Source organism: Pelecanus crispus, chromosome 4 (assembly GCF_030463565.1).
Source record: "Pelecanus crispus isolate bPelCri1 chromosome 4, bPelCri1.pri, whole genome shotgun sequence".
Taxonomy (NCBI): Eukaryota; Metazoa; Chordata; class Aves; order Pelecaniformes; family Pelecanidae; genus Pelecanus; species Pelecanus crispus.
The window spans coordinates 58,217,753-58,239,984 of record NC_134646.1 but is presented as its reverse complement, the minus strand read 5'-3'; the positions used below and the strand labels follow the sequence as shown (position 1 = coordinate 58,239,984).

General features: G+C 40.0%; 1 protein-coding gene across 2 annotated transcripts in view; it reads right to left on the bottom strand.

The window, feature by feature from the left end:
• The window catches only part of GABRA4 (gamma-aminobutyric acid type A receptor subunit alpha4), a 38,689-nt gene extending 17,640 nt beyond the window's left edge, over window positions 1–21,049 (bottom strand). Inside the window, exons 1-8 of one of the 2 annotated variants that reach the window (XM_075708740.1) lie at window positions 21,021–21,049; window positions 20,723–20,841; window positions 11,465–11,532; window positions 8,828–9,048; window positions 8,642–8,724; window positions 6,720–6,863; window positions 5,209–5,361; window positions 1,639–1,878 (exon numbers count right to left, since the gene is read on the bottom strand). In XM_075708740.1, coding sequence (XP_075564855.1) covers window positions 1,639–1,878; window positions 5,209–5,361; window positions 6,720–6,863; window positions 8,642–8,724; window positions 8,828–9,048; window positions 11,465–11,532; window positions 20,723–20,841; window positions 21,021–21,049 — 1,057 coding nt within the window. Of the gene's footprint in view, window positions 1–1,638; window positions 1,879–5,208; window positions 5,362–6,719; window positions 6,864–8,641; window positions 8,725–8,827; window positions 9,049–11,464; window positions 11,533–20,722; window positions 20,842–20,958 lie in introns of both variants that reach the window. The other variant, XM_075708739.1, reaches the window with a different exon arrangement.
• Window positions 21,050–22,232: the final 1,183 nt, after the last annotated feature.

Here is a 22,232-nt window from a genome sequence, read left to right as displayed (position 1 = left end):
ATTCTGACCATGAATCAAAACAGTCTCGTTAATCCTTCATCACTGCTACCTGAGAAAACTACTATTTTTCCTTTTGTTTTAATCAACTCTTATAAATAAACCTAGGGTGAAACTGTTCTTATGTAATTTATTTTCCTATGGACCCATGTAAAACCCGACTATCACCAAAAGCAGTATTTATTAACACTTTTCAGCCTGAGATACTATACTAAACTACATGTGGTACAGTCAAGAAGCTTAGCATAAACTAACGGCACTAATACCTCTATGTACAAGGCAAACGCTAATATAAACATACTTTTTCTTGTTCCCATCTCTTACTAGCAGCCAACAGAGTGACGAGTAACAAACTCTTCAGAAGCACATCTATCCTTTTAAGCAGAAATGGGAGCTAACAGAACACCACAACCAGGAGATTGAAAACAGTAATGATCTACGGCAGGAGACTAAAGAAGAGGAAGAAAAATGGAAGTGGGTGGACAGCAGCTGAGCAGCAATAGCAAATGGAAGGGGTGGGAAGGCAAAAAAAGAGCAGATGAATAGGGAAGGAGACAAATGAAATTTGAAAAGAGACAGAAGGCAAAATTACCAAGAGTTAGTCTAAAACAGCGTTTCTTAAATCATGGCTCAGCCAAAGGAAATTACAAAGTCAGCCTGACAGAAAGGGTAAATTACAATGCTGCTGTCAGCATCTTGAGTAGTGTTGCCAATAGTCAGCCATGGCTGGGAATTATTGGCCTACTGCATGGCTGGTGCTGTAAGGACTTTGTTACCTAGGTGTCTCATGAATAAAAGGAGCAATAGAGCAGGGAGTAAGCATATGGGAATGGGAAGAGGAAGGAAAGGAGAATCACCGTTAAGCTCAACTGGAATTTAGATCAAGCCTTTATTAACTGGTCCGCGCACTAAGATAGCTACCACACAAGTCACACTTAAGCCAAAGCACTACGAAAGCTGCAAAGCATTTTGTTAAAGACAGTCCCGAAACCTTTTCAGGAGTTGAGGTGAGCTCCTGTGCAAAGATACGCAAATTACATAAAAATGTAATCTATGGTGGACACAAAGGTTTCATTCAGCATTCTTCAAAAATTCCTGAAATTGTAACTGGTGAAGAAAGAAAACTCTAGATAGGCAATACGTGCAATGAAAGGAGAACTGCGATGTCTAGGGAAGTGCTCCAAGGTACAACTGCAATGCTTTAGCTTATTTTAATTCATTAAAGACATTAACCACATAAAATAACATGCTGCCCTTATAATCTGTAGTATCTTGGTCTGTATAATCAGTGCAATCAGAATCAATGTGCAAAGGGAAAGAAAATTTCCTGAAGATACCCATCCTAACTGACCTTCACCAAACCACAACTAAATATAGAAGAGACTGCAGGCATGGATGGACACAATCTCCTTCTCTCCCCCAAGTTAATCCAATAATGCAAGTAAGAATTAAATAATGTTTTGCAGGTTTTTATCATTGAATATAGTGTAGCATTAGCCTTCCATTAGGCTGACTTACAAAGTGTTAGCTCAGAGGGAACCTGGGAGGAAGTTAAAGGCCTGTTTTTACCAAGAAGCACTACCAAAAAGACAGAAAATGTTTGTATAAGCTGAAAACGTACCGTGACTGTCTCTTCTGTACTTCTTTTTCTTTGTATTGGAGCAACTGGAAATTCAAGAAGGGATTTTACCGTCTTCCTTTTGGCTTTTTCCATTTGAATATTAGTAAAATAGTTGACAGCAGCAAACTCAATAAGAGCAGAGAACACAAAGGCAAAGCAGACCGCTATGAACCAGTCCATGGCAGTAGCATAGGATACTTTTGGCAGTGAATGTCTTGCACTGATGCTTAGTGTCGTCATTGTCAACACTGTGGTTATTCCTTCAAAGAAATAAAGCAAAAGCACTGCTGAATCCAAGTAAAACAAAGTGAGAATAGGCAAGCAGTTTCAAACAAAGAATTTTAAATCACTTAGGAGTCATGCTCTGCTGCTTTTGAATCGCACATTAGATTTAAGTCATGGCAATCACCACATATCCATGAGCAGCTATGCACACAAAACAGTTAACCAGTTTTTAAAGGAGCCATGGAAAGCCATAACTTCAGCAGATCATCTACAGTTCACATGAAGAAAACATGGAGGCCTTCATATCTTCTCATGTCAAGTTCAGTAGAATTTCTTACAAGTTATTTTCTAAACATTTGAACATAAATTATGTTGTTAAATAGGGGAGTGCTCCTCAGACTGCAACAAAAAACATGATTTTTCCTGTAATGGGTTCAGAATGCCACCTATTAGCCCGCATCTGTTCCTCTGATCCCACTCGTAATCCAGGTGCCATTAAGTCATGGCAAATTATTTTGGTGCTAAGGAAAACTAGACTATTATGTTAACATAACTCTGTTAATTAAGAAACCATCACCTTATCTTTTAAGCCCTTCTGCTACTAGTCAACCGATGAAATTTAATTAGAATTTCATCTTCGGAAAGAACAACTTTTTAATTAAAGTGTACAAGCATGAACATTGAACTTCAAAATATGACCACTTCATGGTGATACTTCAAATGCAAATACATGCTGTATAAAACCAAGGTATGAGGTCTTTTTTTCGTTTTTCATCCAAAATATCCCATATCATACAGATGTAAAGTATAGAGCATATCGTGAACACTGCATAAGTCCTACCATGATAACCTCAAGGAAGACTGACTACAAATGGAGACGACTTTACTCTTATGAAAAGAGCACTGTACCCATTTTAATTCAAGATGAAATGCATATACTCAGAAGAATTCAAAATAATGAAGAGCATGTTTTCCAACATGATCCTCACATCCCCTATTTCCTAAATGATGGTATTCCATCTGGGTAATCTAATATGAAAAAGCTTCACCTAGACACTGCCATACAGAGAACTGGACACAATGAGACCAGTCCTTCCTACTGAAGAAGAAAAAAAGAAAAAAAGAGTAATAGCTAGTTCATGAAAGCACAAAGAATATCTCAAAGCAAACTCAGCAGGATAAAAACACAGATGCAAGCTCACAAAACCATATTCAGTGGGAAGGTGTTGAAAAACACGCCACTGAAAATGTTTAAGTCTGAGAAAAAAAATATATTATGGAAAGTAATTTTTTTCCTGGAAGAGACCCATCCCTGCTTAGCCCTTCCTGATTCTACCTTTGTCCACTTCAAGCAAATAGTTTGGCTGAATTGGTTTTCTGAAGACATTTGCTTAACAGATGTAAGAATAGGGTGAAGTGACTTGAATGACCAACCATTCCCCAAATACAAGGAGGAAAGGGGAGACTGTGACAGTATTATAGTTTACTGCCACAGCATCAGATTTCCCCTATTAAATCATTCTTCTGCGAGACTTACGGTTGCCACTGCAACTGCCCTTGGATATGTGCCATAGGGATTTACAGGCTAGGGAATTAAGTTCTGGTAAAAAATATTATATGTACACATGAACTGTAATTATCCAGAGCTAAATACGCACAAGCTTCTGATTAGAAATGCACATAACCATATAAAAATACATTAGGAGTGTTTTATTATAAAAATTAATGTTAAAAACCTGTTTTAAAATTACTGTGTCTCCTCTCCTTGGTGGAGAAACACCAGATTCAGGTGTCTGAAGCTCTGACTGCAGAAATCACAACCTGACATACCTTAGTCCCTTGTGTATCCTTCCTCTGTAACCTTTGCCAAGTTCTCCCTAATCATGCAGTGTCCAATGGAAAGATCTTTTGGTTAGCCTCTTCTGACAGTTCCTCTAGAAAGCTGGTAACGTAGCAGGTATTCTGACTTCATTCCTATCTCTGGCCTGCAACATTTCTATCTTCTTTTAAGAAAACCTTTAGAAAACAGGGTCCCTGTTGGAATTTGTCAGAAAACTAAAACGATGCTTTAGCCATACTTTAAGCCACTTGCTTTCAAAGGCTTATCTGTAACTTAGTGGATCTCCAAATTTTATTATTATTATTATTTGTTTTCAGTTTTGTATATGGATATAATGACACATATTACATGTATTGCTCAATAATTTGTACATTTTCAATTATCACATTTTGTCTGTAAATACAGATTCTACCTTCCCAGTTCATAGCAATACTCCCCTCAAAAAAAGTACCATTATTCAACATCACTGCAAAGGCATGTGAAGTGATATACTAGTTTGCCTAATGTAATGCTTGAGTTGAGAGGTCGTGGGGTTCTTACTAGGTTTACAGGTTGTTTCTCCTATAACTCATCATTAACCTTGTCTAATTTGTGATACTAAACAGTGTTCTGACTCCCCTTAAATGTCTGAATGGGCCGTCACGTAGAAACATTAATTCCTATCACTCTTGCCAGCATCTATCTATCTATAGAAAGGCTTTTTGTAGAACATTCTCTTCCTGATTAGTCCTGCTTTAGACTACAGTACATTATAAAGTCAAGACATTGCTCTATAAAGACTGCTTTTAAAAATGTTTTTATCCTACTTCTTTGTTAGGCATCATATTTCCATTTAATTTCTTAGGTTTTGTCTTCCATAGAAGCTTTTTCATTTTTTATTGGCAGAGTTCACCGTAGCATCTCATTCAAGCTGTATTTTGATGAGGGCAATTTTAATATCTTGCGATTATTTTGCTTTTTTAATTCATTTTCATAAGGGCAATGGCAGAAAGGAGAGAAGAGCACTAAACATGAAGTTACAGTAACAGGATCTAGGCCTTACTCATAGCAAGCTTCCACTGATGACACAGATAACTTGTAAGAAGACATCTATACATCTCACACACTCCCAAACAAATAATTTTAAAAGGATTTTAGAAGGTGTGAGTTCAAGTAATTACACTGCTGTCCACTGGAGGATAAAACTGCTCTGGATGTAGGCTAAGCACTTGACTGGATTACTCAGGGCCAGACCTTCTCAATTTACTCCCTCAAGCAGGGAGAATCCCCACAGATGTACATCCATGTGCCACAGACAACCGTGTCACCCTTCCGGTTAAATATTCCAAGTTTCTCTTCGGATTCCAAGGATTCATGTAATACATTCTTCATACATCGATAGCAAAACTTCCTCTGAATTGACCTTATTCCCATGCTTCTGCACTAGCACAGAGCTACTATACCCCAAGGCACCAAAAAGGCCTATTCTAGTGAAAGTCATTAAAAGAGGAAGTACTAGAAAAAGTAAAAAAAAAGGAATAATTACCAAACACAGTTCTAGCTGGAACGGACTCCTTATTTATCCAAAATGAAACTTGAGAAAGGATCACGGTCATAATGCATGGGATATAGGTCTGAATCATAAAATAACCCATTTTCCGTCTGAGGTGGAAGTAAACTGTCATAACAATATATTCACCTAAAAAAAAAAAAAAGAAAATATTTTGCCAACTGTGCATAAGATTTTCGAATTGCAGAATAACTGTTTCAGGCTATCAGCTCGGATTTTTTTTAAGATGATGCTATTCATACCACTTCACATATATAGAAAGATATGTTCCTTAGAAACAAGAATGAATGAAAGATCCTGGAAGTAGTAGGTCCTTACAGTGCCATTCTGCTATCAAAAATACTATAAATGCACAGCTAATACTGGATTACTTTTTACAGTATAAGTATGATTTTAAAAAATTCTTTTGGCTCCTGTTGAAGAAAAAAATCCCAAGACACAAGCTATCTACCTACTATAGTATCCAGAACATTGCGGTACCTACCTGCCAAATAAAATAATAACAACAATGATGCACATCAAATTACATGGAAGCATCTCAGGTTTTTACTAGGTTTATACATTAGCACCACTATGGTAACGAAACAAATGCAAAAATTGTTGACAAGAATTAAAAATACTGTAAGTTTATCTAAAATGTTATCACTCATATTAAACAAAAAAGAATTTGCAGGTTTACCATAAACTGAATGAGCATTTTGGGGACAGTAAGGAAATTCTGTTGTTAAATCATAATAATCAATATGCTGAGAAGTAAATTTCTAGTGTATTGCAAACTGCTGCTTTATCTTTGAGAAAAATATCCAGAGAGCAATACATCAAGTATATTTGCTTTATCTGTTTCATTTTGACCATCTCACAACACACAAACTTGCTGATGCTTAGAAAATGATTCCAAATTTTAAAAATATTTTGGGAATATGCTTGTTTATCACCACACTGCTCATCAGTGATACTTCACTCATTTCAGATGCCTGTAGTTGCCATTTGCCTTATTTCTTACAGCACAAATCAGCAGAAGTATCTATTGTGACTAATGCATTTGTGCCTATCCTTATCTGACTAGAGGGTTTTTATGGCTTTAATAACCCATTCTGTATGCTGTACTTCTATCCCGAGCTGCTTGCACCGCCAAACAAAGGAAGTCTTTTGCACATAATGTGGATACAGTGCTGAGAAATTACTTCCTCACCCAGGCATCCTCTTGACTCTTCAAACTGCATTTTAAGCAGTGATTAAATGCTCATTTTGTCCCTCAGAGTAATGATCTCATTCTAGCTTTCTGAAAGACCGTCGCAATCTACTGTAATGAATCTGCAAATGTAAATCTGAAGGACAGAAACGTAATTCAGATTTATGCTCTGAGCCCTTAATACATACCCTATGACATTCAGTAGAATACCTTACAGGAAGGAAAGAAAAAAGCCTCGGGCAATGTTACAGGGTTAGTTTTACCTCAAGTTTCTTTTCACTGACGAGATTCCTACCTGTAATAGATTTAATGGTTTCAGTGGATACCGTATGCCCAAGCAGGTCATACTGAACTAAACTGGAAGACTCCTCAGGAACTTCCACTGACTTCTCAGGTCCTTTTGTCCAGGTATAAATCATTTCACTCTTTGGATAAGCATCTACAACACATCATCAGTTTGCATAAATAGGAAACTTCTTCTCACACCTTACTAAGAGCTCAATCCAAACCTACTGAAATCAAACAGCAAGACTCACACTAACAACTTTAGAAGATACCCTGCACGTGAAGTTACCCCCAAAAGCCACCCTCAGAGGAGAACAGGAGGTAAGGTCATATGTCAAGAGTCACACACAAATTCACATTTGAATGTGAAGTCTAAACACAAGTTCTTTCTGGATCAGCCCTTATTGGGCACGTAAAGTTTATCTTTAAATTAGTTTAGAAATTTCTATCTAAAATTTTATCATTAAAATATACATGCTCTTTTTTATATAAGGAGGATGTATTTTGGAGACTGGGTGCAGATTTCTTTACAGGAAAGAATTGCTATAGTAAAAACTCTACTATACTAAAAACTATAATATTTTAAACTTGTATTTCAAATATTTTCCAGAAACCAGAGGTCAGTGAAAAATTCACAATAGCCCAAAAATAAGCACACCCAAAGAAACATTTTACATTTAATACAAAAGACATAACTTAGGCCTAGCATTCAATCCCTACACAGCCCAAACTCCTGTTAAAATTAAATTAAATCAGTCTTGCATTTGAAATGGCTACGCCTTATTTTAACTTTCACCAAGAAAGATACCAGATTAGTGTCAAGTGCAATTTCTGCTGGTTGGTGATTCCGCCTGAAGAAATACGCCTGTGGAGAAGCCCCCACTATTGAAGCTCCCCTATCATACAGGTGATACCAAAGCCAATTCTGGCAGCACCTGGTCTCCAGTCTCACTGTAACAGGGATGAAAAACCTTATCAGAGCAGTGTCTTTAATATCCTCCTTTTGGTTGACCACCCAGCTACGTAAGCTAAATTTATGCTAAGGAAAGACTATGAGTAGCTTCCAGCCAGTTCTAACTTCAGAGCTCTGGGGTCAAGGCAAACAGATTAATGTCCAGCCACTGACTACATCGGAGTGTAAAGCAGAGAAGTCAGTGACTGAGGAGGCTTAGAAAAGTGACAACATTGTTAATGGAGTGCACCAACCATCCCCAGGTGGTTGCAGAGGTCTCTGCTGTGGATTCAAATCAGGGAATCATAACTACCTCCCTTAGTTGTTATGCAGTATGTCCCAAAATGTTCCTTCTAGCCAAAGTTTGGAGATTATCCAGAAATCAACATCTGATTTCAAAGCAGAAGAGGAAAATCACCTGCACTAAGATTCTTCTCACCAGTCTAAAAATTATTTTTCTAGACTAAACTTGCCATGCAGACTCCTGTTTATAGGCCAGGAGATAGACAAATACAACTAAAGATCAAATCTTTACCCATAACCTACACATCTAATTTAGGATGTCAATGCGCCTCCACCAACTGCAAAGACAGACAAATAACCTGCTTCCCTAGGTGCCTTTTACCTGTCTGTTGAAAAGTGAGATGGATCCCACCCTCTTTGTCTTCTCCAGAGAATCTCTCACTTCACTGAGTATCCAATTCCTTCCTAAGAACCAAGAAAAACTACATATTTCAAGCAACTGTGTAGCCAGAATAGCAGTGTTTAACACAACAGCTGAATCACTGCCTGCTTTTCAATTCTCTGCCTGGGTTTAATTTTTCAGGCCCTAAATAAAATTGCCAAGGAACTTAACAGGAGTTTTGTCTGCATAAGGATTGTGTATCAAGACTAACATTTAGAAAGTTTAGTAATTGTTAAAAATCTACTTCTACTATTTAAATTCTGTAGTTACAAGAAATTTCATAATTGCAACTTACAACTCCCAAATTTGAGAGGACAAGCATGACCATCCATGGGAAAATCCACTAATCTCATGGGACACTCTGCACTTATTGTAAGCCTATAATGGAACAAATTAAATAGTCTCTGGTTGCCATTTTGTCTAGGCAGTATAACTTTTTGCATACAGTAATTGTAAGAAGCTGAACAAACAAGTTAGATACCTCATTGTGTACAGGATGGTGCCATTTCTCATTATTCTGAAGAGTTTATTTGGGGCTGTCATATTATGTGCAACAGACTTTTTCCCATTCCTGAAGAAGGTGTCAGGAGTCCACACCTTTGAAACCATCAAGTTATTAAGTCTTAAAATTTCAATAGGGCCATCATATTTTAATCTTTTGTCTACCCATGTCTGACGGAAGAAGACATCCATTGTATACTCCTGTATTAAATTGCAGAAAAACAGAGATCAGATTTGCATGTATAAGTATTTCCTGTAAAAAAAGAAATTCCTCAGGAGCAAAGAAATCAGTAGTAAAGAAAATGCTAAGTCCACTACACAAACATATTTCCACCAATTAAATTGTGCTGTGTACTTCTTAATAGCTTAATTTCCCACATTAGTTATATCAATAAATTGCTACACATATTTAATCATTAAGGAATAATTAATCTAATTAGGTTGCAGGAAGCAGGCAATTGAATTCGTAGTCAAGCATATAACTGGAAACAAAATGATCTCTGACAATAAGCGTCAACAGATTTTTAAAGAAAAGGTATCCATGGATTTTCTGCTGCTGGCTAAATTAAAAATACCAGGACAAACGACTACTTCCACTTTAAAGTCAGGAAAGAAAAGTTAATATCAACTGATGGAAAGGAAGCTTTTAAATGAGGACAGCTAAATATTTCCTTTGCCATGACCACAAAACATGGATAAATGCACACATAAACATTTGTTTTTAACTACATAACTATCTCATTAACTTCCTCAGAAAAGCCATTCAGATACTCCAAAGAAAACATGCAAACAACAACTGTAGAACTGCAGACACAGGCACATCATAAGAAATCATATGTGAATGAATGGACGAAGGAATGCATTTCTTGTCTCTGGAAGCTAAAGCATTTCACAAAAAAAGCATCATGTGGCATTGTAAAAGGTAACACAGAAAGCTTTCAGTCTTTTCTAACTTAGAGTTGTGATGTTGTTGATAAGCCAAACAATGTTTTCTGACTTTACTTCAAACTATTCTACGTAACATTACCATTGAAACTACTTGTATTGCCACACCCATTCACATGGGCAAGGAGGCATGTCTACTAGTGCAATGCATCTTAGAATTATATCTGTCTTCTTTTCCTTGGCTGCATCCTCCACTGTGGTTTATAGTTAATCTATGACAAGTCCCTTTTCTAGCATCATTTCTTGCTGGTGACTTCATAGCTCATAACTAGCAATTTCTGTTATTAGCTTCTACATGATAGATTTTGTAATATGAGATTTCAACCCTTTTCATTACACTGGGTACCGAAGTAACCCAGCTCTAAAAAGACACTCTGATCATCCCCTGTACTGAGACTATATCACACTATAAAACAGTGAGTTTTAGGAGTGCAGCCACATTCAGATTACATTGGGTCACTAACGGATACATTAACTAAAAATCACTCCAAAACCAGTTCCTTGATCTCCAAATAGCCTCCTAACTGTAAACTTCTTTTGCCAGTTCCTTACCAACCTTCAGCCCATGTTCTCACTCCTCCCTTCTCCAATATAACTAATAATTTTCCATGTGGCACCATGTCAAATGTTTTACCGAAACCTGAGAGATGCCATGCAGCCCTCATTTTAGATTTGAGTTATGCGTTACTAGATTTCCTTGGGACCCAGATTCTTGTACCCCTCATCACACTGAGCAGCATCATACTGTACATGACAACCACTGAAGGGGTAAGATGCATTTCAGCATGAGACTGCTGTCACGAATCTAGCCCCTTGAAAAATATCTTGCTATCACATAGCTTTCCACATGACAGAACCAAATCAGGTGCACCACAAAGTGCACGACAGCACTGTATGGGAAGAAAGTTACTGCCCTGAAACTGCCTTTCCCTTAAACAAGTTCAGTACAAACATATAATGCATATATGGCTGTTACTTCCATGTGATTTCTTGGATATTTTATAAAAAGAGAAACTGTTGTGAGATTCAAGGGTATACCACTAGGTTATAGAAGTTGATGAGAGTTATGCTGGATTTGACCTCAAATGAATGCAGATGTTGTTCAGGCACAAATAATGGTACGTGCAAATGGAACATTTCTCTTCTGTGACTATTTCATGCATGTCACTTTGACATTCAATTTCTGCAGACACTTATGCAAACTCTTATCAGTCAAATATTTGCTGAAAGTGATGCTAAAAGGGGCACAAAGATCAGCAAAGGGCATTCATCTGAAATGAAAACGTCAACATGTATTTTTGAAATTATGTCATTATTATTCACCCAAGAATAACACAAGTTTCAGAAAGGAAAAGCAATTTCAAAGATATTATACATTTTCCCCACAGTAGACTGACTTAGAAGCTCCCCACAAAGCCTGATTCTGCCTCTACACCATGAAAGTCTGTTTTAAATCCTATGAAGTAAATTGCTTAAGCCAGCCAAAAACCAGTGAAAGTGTGACCAGAATCAGGCCTGATGTATCTAATTATAACCTGTAAATTAAGCTGTTACTAATCTTGCCTACTTGTTGCATGATTGACAGAACAGTACAGATGAAGCATCCACTCCTTACTGCAGTTAATGCTTTCTCAGAACCAGGAAATGGCATTTTAATCCCAGAAATACATACCATTTCTACATCAGAAACAGGTCCAAAACTGGTGACATATATATCTGTTTTGACTTCAGTAACAGGACCTAATGTATGAAAAGGAAGTGAGCAAGAAAATTTGAATTTTGCAGGTCAACAATTCCCATAAATGATCCCGGTGTGTGAACAGTTACCACTTTGAGGGTTCTGTGGACGAGCAAGAGCAAAATGCAAATACAGGTCATTTCAGGTAAGGCTCTAATAACAACCACTGCTTAATTACCTTTACCATATAAGTAAATCACAAGCAGCATTTCCATGCAAATCCCCATTCAGAAAACCAATGTTGACTCAACGGATAAGAAAACAGATGCCAAAAAATTAAAAGGCTCACTGAAAACACCATGCCAATTAACAAGAAGCACCGAATTCAGGAAATCCACATTCCCCAAGGCATTTTTTATTACCAATAGGACCAAATCATAGTAACTGGACTACAGATATTAGCAAACCGTGCACTGGGCAATTCAGTACTACAGTATCAAGAACTGCATCCATATCCTGAAATGCACTCAAGCGCTTTAATACTAACAATCAAAATAAAAGTTGGATATCTAAGCATTTTTGAAGGTCTGAACCTAGGTTCAGATGCTACTACAAAGTCTGTCTTGGAAGAACTAGTGATAGTTAGGATACTGTTCAAAACAGTGCACCGAGCAGAGGTCTTGTGCTCTGACAGCTGGGTACCATATAGCAATCGTCAAAGCAAGCAGTTTCGTTTTAGCGGATCATTTCCTTTACTACAGGACAAAACATCTTGAAATTTCAGATGGGCATTCAGTCTACAGTACACTCTGCAGTTCCCCTTAAACCAAAGAACGCATGCACTAAGCAGTTTCACTGGGATTTAGGTCTGTTCCCAATGTAAAAGGCTAGAAAGCTGCTAATCATTACCAGTTATTACGATGATTCTGTGATGAAAGCATTAGCTAACGGTTTAATTCAGCTAATTAAACTCACATTGTAAATTAAAAAATAAAAAAATTTAAAAAAACAGTATCTATTTGAGGAAAAAAAGTATGATCTACAAATTCACAACCACAGTTTCTAAACCCCTACAACACTAATTTCTAAAGAGAATAAGTGGCTCGAGTCTGTTAATTCAGGCTTTATCATAGTATTTGCAATCTAAAAATGAAAGGAGGAAAGACTTAAGACCATTAGCAGCAGCACAATATGTCCCTCTTGGAAAGAAAAAAATGTTAAAAAAAAAAAAATCACTGCTCTCAGATGTCACTGAATCAAATGTTAAAAGGAGAAAAAGAAATAAGCAACTGGAAAACAGGGAACCTATACTTCTTGCACCTAGAACAAGTGTCAAACTGTGAACAGAAAGTAAAGTAAAACCATGTAAAATTATTTCACTAAACAGTTTGCAAGTAATGTAGAGAAGAACAGCTAAGAATTTTTCAGCTAAATGTCAAAAAAATGACTTTGCTGGAAGTTAACAGTTTCACAGAAGGACATTTTTCCAAGATAAAAATCTAAAGAAAATTCACCCTACAACAGCTGGTAGCTCAGCGGTCCCTGGAAAGTTGGATAGTTTGGCATGTCTGTCTTGAAGAGCTTTTAAGAAGAAACTCCCAAGTTCCAGATAACACACTTTCATACCATGCTGTTTGTTTTGCAATGGGTTACTCTCTAAACATGTCAAATGGAAGCTGCTCCCATTTCTACAAATAACGAAGTGTTCATTAGGTCAGGGAAATCCATGAGTGGTTAGACCACTCATTTTACTGACATCGTAGTCCAATGACATTTCCTGAATATAATTATTTCTGAAGAGCAGAAGAGCTCTAAGAGATTGGAAAAACTCATACGAGAGCTGTCAAGATACTGGAAGTGAAGACATTCACCTGCAGTGTTAGAAAATAGGGGAGAAATGCCCAATCATACTTGTACATAGAAATAGAAGAGATCCAATCATATCTGACTTCCCATAATCACAAGACTCTAATTTATCTAGGGTCAGTTTAAATATATAAATATTTATTTCACCTGAACTTGAAATGTTTCTGAAATAAAAGTTCTACACAAATGAAAAAGTAATTTTCCCACACAGTTCTAATAAGAAAGTGTAGGAATTAGTCTCTACTACTCAATAATAATTGAATACTGAATATTGCACTCAGTTCCTGAATCCCTTTCAGGAACTGCTTTATCTGTTAGTTCTAAGAAACTAAATAGAAATATTCCTCAAAAATACCCAAACCTTTAACTGCTTTCCTCTGGTGATATCTTCTTTTCTTTAGCTCTCAGAACACTGTAATTTTATAATCACATCAAATTGAGCAAAGGGACAGAGTTTTCCCACAGGCATGAGCTGCTTCTCCTCAGACATTGATTTATTTTGTTTCACTAAATGATTACAGCTTCATGGGCAGTAAGTGTTCATGTAATTTTTTGCAAGTTTATTTTCTTGGAGTTTCTCAGAAAGAAGGGGAGAGCTAAGACCAAGAAACTAATCTCCAAATCAGCAAGCCTATGATTTAATGCTATTAGAAATCCTATAGCAGCAACACACTCTTCAGTAACTGCTATTCTGCTCTCAAACTTTTATTTATTAGTAGGACCCATGAGAAGGAAGGAAGCAAGAACTCTCAGACAATAATGAAGCCACAAAATAAGGTTGAAATTAAAGTTTACTTTTGGTTGCTTGCCCAACATGATGGCAGTACAGTGACAAAACAAATGTTAAAATCACATTTTAGGCCACTCAAATATGGCAGATGAATGAGGATCTAGAAATATATTAGTCATCGTAACAGTTTTATAGCTAGTACTGACGTGCAAATCCTTGCTTTGCATCCAAAACCTTGGTCAAACAGTAAAGTGACTGGTAGGAGTGAAGACAACAGGAAGTGAAGACAGTGAAGCTGATTATCTCCCTAAAGCTCTTCCTGTTGTGCTCCATGCCTTCCACCTACATCATCAGTTCACAACTGTTAAGGCCAAATCTTGGATTTTCTAGCATATCCCAGTACTTAATGCCAACCCAGGAGTATCTATGGTGACACCAAAACCTATCCCTTATTCTTGTTCTAGAAGAAAACATAACTCCTGCTGGTAACAATAGCGGGGGTACAAATAGTGAGTGAGTCATGCTTCTGGTTTTTTTTTTTTTTTTTTTAAAAAAAACCCTATTATTAATCATGGGAATTCCTGTCAACGAGGAGGTGATTTGTAGTCACCTAACCTACTTTTACTGGTGATTTAAGCAGCCCTCTGAAATGAACGTGTTGCACCACTTAATCAACTCACGGTCTGCAAGCAGAAGATCCTATTAGAAACCTTAACACTCTTACTGGCAATAAAATACAGTGAGTTGTAAGAAGGCAAATTAGCTTTAAATATGACCATTTGGGCTTATCCCTCAATGGATGTTCAGAAAGCATCTATCCACCATAAATCTTCAGGAACGCTGAAGAACTATTTATAACATACTGGTGTATATTTTTATGTCAATGAAATAGAAGGAAAGTCCTACACACTGCAGTGGGAACAGTTAAGTCTGAATCACTGCTTGCAAGATAATATACTTTAAAGAAGCTCAGGCAGGATTAAAAGCAACCCCTGCAAAAAGCCAGAATAGTTCAGTGTTAGATAGAGATGTTACATGTGGGCTGGAGAAGCGATGCCAGGCCCTAACCTTGTGAAGAGGAGCATGAGACAGCTCTCCCATGCATTTTATGCCAACATATGGGTTGAACCGCAGCACAGCTCCCAGCGAAAGACTTTGGGCTCCATTATCCCCGCGTCTCCATAGGCAACTGTCACTGCAGAGATCTCCATTGTATGTAAACAGTCAAATCCTGCACAGGCTTTCTGTATATTGCAAATTTTGCCATCAAGAGTCACGCAACCAGTCGGGAACATTAGCAAACAAGTCTGTACAAAGGTTTCAACATACGAAGTAAAATTTAAATGCTAAGTGCAGTTATTGCTGCTATTATGAGATCAGTCCCAGGATACATAAGCTACATAAAATTATATTACATCAGTTCCTACAGCTACATCTAAAAAAAAAAAAAAAAAAAAAAAGTAGTTGCTACAGATTTTTTAAATATAACTACATGTGAAAGATTTGGTGCTTTCTCTTTCCAGATTCTTGCTGCCTGCATAGGGTTGATACCTTTTAAGTGAAGGAAAAAAAAAAAGAAAAAAAAATCATATGAAGCATGTTCTCTTCTTTTATTCTATCAGAAAGAACAGCCAGGGACACAGGGACACCTGCTATATGTAAGATCTCTGTTAGGAAGCCAGCATCCCTCAGCACGTCTGAACCCTGAAAAGGGTAAAACATACCTTCAGAAATGAGGAGATTACTCTGTTTCTTTGCCTGTTCATCAGCAGATCATCTCTGCTGAGACAGCCAACAAGCTTGATACTGGTGCCAGTTTTCATGATGTGGACACCTGTCTACTAAGAACAGGACTAAGAATACCAGCTGACTGTATACAGGTCACTGAACAATAGACAGATGGTAATGACTTCAAGCATTACTAACCTGGGCCAAATTCAAATCAGTCAACTACAGGTATCTAACACCATATCCTGTTAAGCCTTTGAGTCATCTACTCTCCCCAGCTGAGGAAGACTGGACAACTGCCTGAAAAAAAAGGATCAGCTTCACTTTACAGTGCTCACTTAAGTCCATTTGAAATCTGAAAAATAAATAACTAACTACATCTGTTATGCTGAGTAATGGAACCTTGAAGGTACATGTGAGTTCCTAATAAAAGCAGATCATCACCTGGATATTTTCCTGTTCTCTAAAACCAGAAAACTGTCTTTGCTCTTCAAATGTATTCTGTGTTTATTTTCTGACTAAAGTCATTCCTCCTGCATTGACAGGAAATGAAACTCTTCAAAAATGCTGTTCATCAGCTGAACATCACACAGCCTAGAAGGGGCAGAGAAGCCCTCTCCTACACTTCTTAGGGGAGACAATGGCCAACATATTTAATTCCACCATGTACTTAGCTGCATTTTCACAGGTATGAGATCATGAGAAAGAATATGAACAGAGGAAGGAAAGAAAAAGGAAATGAATGAACACGGTCCTGTTCATTCTACTCATGAGCCAGTGTGCGTTGGCAACTTCTAAACAGAAAGCCACAGAGCTATCACCATTTTGCTAGCTGATAGAGAGACTTGCAGCTCTGGCCAGACTCCAGCTCACACAAGTAACAGAACCCAAGAGGAGAGAGAGCTCCGTCTTTCACAGACTGCTGGGCAACCACACCACAATGGGCCGGTAACATGCCATGGGCGATACTGTCAGCCTGTTTGTAGCTAACGTCAGCAGGTTTCGCAGTCAACCTAAGAGCCATGGCCAGGAGGCAAGTCACACATCACCTTCTTTCTTTGGTTTGGCCATACAATTGGCCGTAAAAATAAACACACCAGAGATGAGATGTTCTCTAAAAGGCACAATTCATTAAAATTAGCAGATACGTGGCAGCACACCGTGATGCTGCCCTCACCAGCTTCAGTCCCTCCATTCCTTCTTACTTCCCTAAGTGCAGTCTTAAGCATGGTAAGTTACAGTATCATGAAAGTTTCAGAGACACCATTACATTTTTTAAAGTTACAATCCAATACACGTTTGAATCGGATCTCATGGGCCCTTACTTATGTCAAGAGTCGCTCAGGTAAAGTCTGAAACCATGCAAGTGTTTAAAACAGCAAATCAGATCCAGGCCTTCTAGTTCAAGCGAATAATGCTCCTCTCAAAAAGTCATCTGGACTTCTACTGTCACTTTGAAACTGATCACCAGCAGAAATGTAACAAGGGGATTTTCAGAGAAAACCCAGGTTTTCCAACTTTCTATAGTTTCCCTTTGTGTCATACACAAAATTTTTAAAAGCAGATGAAAACTGGACTCATGGTCTAACTAGAAAAGCTTTTGCTTCAGAGTTTTCCAGCTGAATCAAAATAGCACTGTAGTAACACTCTTGAAGTTTTCCAGCAGATAATGCTTTTAATTAATCACACTACAAGTAGCATCTGTAAACACCTTGCCCTTATGATCTCTTAGACGATAAGAGTGGTTTTGACCAGGAAATCCCCATGCATTACAAACTGCATTCTGAAATTCAGGATAATGATAAAACAGAGCATAGAGGGTAGGGAATGGAATTGACTTCATTTCCACCACACTATTTTCAAACATCATACAGCATTACTTTATTCATTACTCCCTAAATACCTACCCTCTACTGAAATTCAAAAGTCTTACGCATTTAAAGTCTTCCTGACAGCACTTGGGATTTTTTTAATTTCCCCCACAAAACTGCCCATTCTGCTTTGTTTCATTACATTTCTAGGTGAAATCTCTTTGCTCCTCTCTCGCTTCTTTAGATTCCCTCCCCTCCGCCCCCCAAACTTAATGGGAACTTTCACTTAAATGGTCTTTAATAACCTTTTTCATAAACCCTTCTGGTTTTGTTTATTACACTACCAAACCTCACAGTGCTTAGTAAGTGACAGCAACTTTTTAGGCTTTTTAAATCCATTGAATAAAGTCAGTTTGTAATGCAAGGTGTCAATCAAATGACACCGGGAACTTCATTCTTCTACTAACCCTCAACACACGCCACGCTCCTGCGTAAGAAGTACCAATACAAGCCCATATACTCCATTGAAGTTCAAAACCCTCCTGAAAGACCATTTCCACATTTGTAAGCATGGTCAGGCAATTAAACTTCTCCTCCATAACTACCAAAAATTGTGCTAATTAATGACAGCATAGAGAATTTAGATCCAGTTTTAGGAAATTTCCAAACCTAACATTTTCTACTTCGTTCTGCATGCAAAAAATCTTCATGAACTGTTATTTGTGGCAACTCTGGAAGATGCCAGCAAAATTCAGAATTTGGCTACCTCCCCAAGACTGATTTTAAACATCATTTGTGCCAGAATTAGAAATGTTTTCATTGATTTGAAGTTTAAAATCAGCTTCAGTCAGACCTCTGTGCGGCTTTTTGTTCTTAAAATAAAACCTTCGTTTCGAGCCACGTGAAAACTAGATGGTGAATCAGCTTCAAGAATAAAACAAAAATAAATATTCTGCTGTTCATCAGAAAGTGAAGTAGCTTTAAAGTTACCAAAACACACGATACTTTCCACCTCTATTCCCATCCCCTCTGACATTTTATTTGCTATGCTATAGACTAGTGAGTGACCCACTTTTAAGATGCAAGTCCCATTTGTCATGAAGATTTATCGGGGAAAAAAAAAAAAAACAAATATAGGGACAACTTGATTTGGCTAGTGTATATTTTAATAGCTAATCCATAGTTACTACTCTGAGTTATGTCAAAAAGTCAAATCTGACCAACTGCAGAGATTTCTTTCTTTGGTTGGTTTTGGTTTGTTTGGTTGTTTTTTTTTAAAAGCTGTTCTTGTCAAATCAGGTGAAGATAACTTTTGCTGTCAGGAGCTAGGGAGGCAGGCATAATTTTCAAAAAGAAAGCATTTTTTTCCCCCATGTGTTACTTAGAAGTTCAAAACTCAAAGATGAGTGATTTAGATGTTACAAGGAAGAAGCAGAAAGAAGCAATATCATATCCATTTTGTGAAACATTCACCCAGAAGTGTTTTCCGCAGGCTGGAATCTGAGTGTTTCTTCCTCCATTGTTTACTTCAATATTGCCGTTACAAAAGTTCAAGGAGATACAATGAACTTTTTCTCCTTGATAGCTTTTTGCTGAAAGTCTGCAACACTTATTGGGGAAAAAGATCTACCCTTGCAAAATATCCTGCAAAGGACAACTGTATTGAAATAAAAAAAATCAACATAAACTGTATGTCATATTACATATTTAGTAGTTGTTTAATTTTAGAAATCTGATAATGCTCATAAAGCATCTTTGCTAGATGACTAATTAGTTGGCATTCAACCTAAAATGATGCCAAACATAGCACATCTCTTGTACGCGTGCAGAAGTGTCTGTAACCTCTCCGCAGAGACTAAATTGCAAAAGGCTACCGGTTCCCAATGATTCCTCTGGATGCTAATAAATTTAGCTTCCTTCTCACTTAACACATAAGCTAACTTATAGAAGGCCTCATTTATTCCATATGCGCAAAATATAATAAAGGAGTTATCAACGTTGCCAGGTGTTGTCCTTTAACAATCACAATCATGCATGTGAGCACTGTATATGGCATGTGGGGAATGTGTTGGCATACATGTCAGTGTAGACGGATCACGTGTATGAAGAAGGTACTTTCAGAGGAGGAAGAAAGTATTTCGCAACATAAACCTACGCAAGCATCTCATTCAATCCTGTATAGGAAGCAGCCTATGAAATGCTCGTTATAGCTTTGTGCATCATGAGAAGGACTGTAGCATTTCTTTTTAAATTTTTTTTTTTTAACTTTCAAATCTCTATTTTTAATATCTTCATTCCAGATTACAAAATAAACTTTTATTTTGTCTGGATCCGAATGATTTTTGGTTCCAAGTCCCTACACAGTAGCATCAAAACCAATAAAGAACAGCCAGTCTGGCTGCTTGTTCAGCAGCACAGAACTGCATCTTAACAGCCTGGGGCACGATGCCCCCACATGCAGAGCACCGGTGAAGGCAAATTCAAGACTCCTCCATTTCTAATTCCTACACAGCAATTAAGTTTACTACTTCTAAATCAAAGCTGGAATTCGAGCAACCGTGGCAAAGAACTGGTGTACTCAGACACCTGAGCTCCGGTTTTCCCTAACTAGCGGAACACAACCCATCAAAGAGCTGACTTCTTCGGCTGGTGAAAGTACACTTGTTTCTATTAGGACGCGGTCCGTGGCACTTTGGAGTCAAAAACTGCCAAGAACGAGAAGAATCTGGATGTCACACAGGTCCCTCCACCCTCATCAAACCAACGCACACCGGCTTCGGGGCTTCTGTGGTTTTTCTCCAGCGCAGCAGCAGCAGCCCCAGCCCGGGCTGTGCGCAGAGCAGCAAAGCGGGGGCTTGAGCCCGGGGCCGCCCCAGCGGGGCCCCCACGGCGGGGGTCGCTCAGCACCCACCCACCCACCCACCCATCCCCCCGGAGCATTTCGGGGCCAGGCGCTGCGTCGCTGCCGGCCCTTCCCTCCCCATGGGGCTCGGACCCCGGAGCGGGGTCGGGGGGACACACAGGTTTTCGGTCGGTAACGGGTCGGTACGAGCGGCGAGCGCTGCGCCCCCCGCCCCTGCCCGGAGCCCCCCCCCCCCCCTCCCGCCGCCACCGTACCCCCGAATCCCGGTCGCAGCCGGTTGTCATAGCCATCCAGGAGGCTGTTCAGGATGCTGGTGAAATTCTCCGGCCACAATTTCTCCTCTTTTTTGCTCTGCCCTGGCGGCCCGGTGAGACTACGAGGCAAAGGGGGGAGCGGGTGAGCGGAGCCGCCGGGAGCCCGCGGGGGCAGCGGCACCGGCACCGGGACCGGCCGCCCCGGGCCCCCCGCCGCCGCCGCCGGGGGTACTCACCACGTCGCCAGGCACAGGCAGTGCAGGAGGGCGATGGAGAGACCCGAGGACATGGCGATGGCTGGCTCCTTGGCAGAAACCATCTTTGCATGCCATACTTCACGCCTGGGCACGTTAAACGCCTTGTCCGGGGCGGGGAGGGGGGCGCGGGGCCCGGCGCGGGGGCGGCGGCGGCGGCGGCCCCCGGCGGCCCTACATGCGCGGCGCCCCGGTTGCCAGGCGCCCGGCACGGGCGGCGGAGCGGCGAGTTTCCCCGCACCGTTAACTCTCCCGGGGCAACAGGCGCCGGTGCCCGCCGCTCCCCCGCTCCCACCGCCGCCCCGCCCCGCCCGCGGCCCCGCGCTCCGCCCCGCTCTCCCCTCCCGGCCGCCCGGTGCCAGGGGGCGGACGCCGCAGCCCCCCTCCGGGCGGCCGCCGGGGCGTCAAAGCCGCCCGGGTGTGCGGAGCGGGGCGGGGCGGAGCGGGGCGGGGCGGGGCGGGGCGGGGCGGCGAGGTGGGGCGGCTGCCGTGCGCGAAGGGTGGCCGGGGGCGTCGGGCTGGTGGCCGCGGCGGCGAAGTCCTCGTTCGTCCCCATCATCTCTGCTGCCCGAGGCGGGGAACACCAGCGGGAGGGGGAAGCGGTTAATTCCCCAGCGAGGAGGGTTTGGGAGCAGGAGGGTCCCTCCGCCCCGCTGGAAGCGGAGCTGGGCGTTGAGGAGAGGAAAGAGAGCTCCGACTTCAAGGTTAAAGCCGAGCGCACACGAAACGGATGGGAGCGAGTGGGTTATCCCGGCTTTCCAAAAGCAAAAAGATGCCAGAATAAAAGAACGGTTTCACATTATATCTTTTTTTTTTTCCTTTTCTTTTCACTCCTACAATTAGGAAACAAGATTTGGTGACCCAAATAATTTCCATTACACAAGGTCCAAGGGATTCTGCAGTCATTACAGTAAAATCCACACAGAAGTGTTGCTAGCCTGTCGCAGGCTGTTGGGATGGTTGGGCGGAGAAGTGAAGAGAGGGGGGAAAGGAAGAGAAAGCGGGGGGTGTCCCCCACACAATAGGTATCGGCAATAAACAACTTGTTCTTCTGATCGAGTGTGCCGCACGGACAATCGTTTGGGTTTGGAAATCAGCGCACATGTCAATTTTAACGAGGATGGTGAACTTCATCCTGCAGGAGCACATCGAGCAGGTATTGTAATTGACTCCAAGGCTACAGGACTGTCGATGCTGACGTAAAAAGGCTTTATTCATTACTTGCTACAGTATCTCCCAGCACTGAAATGCCTGAT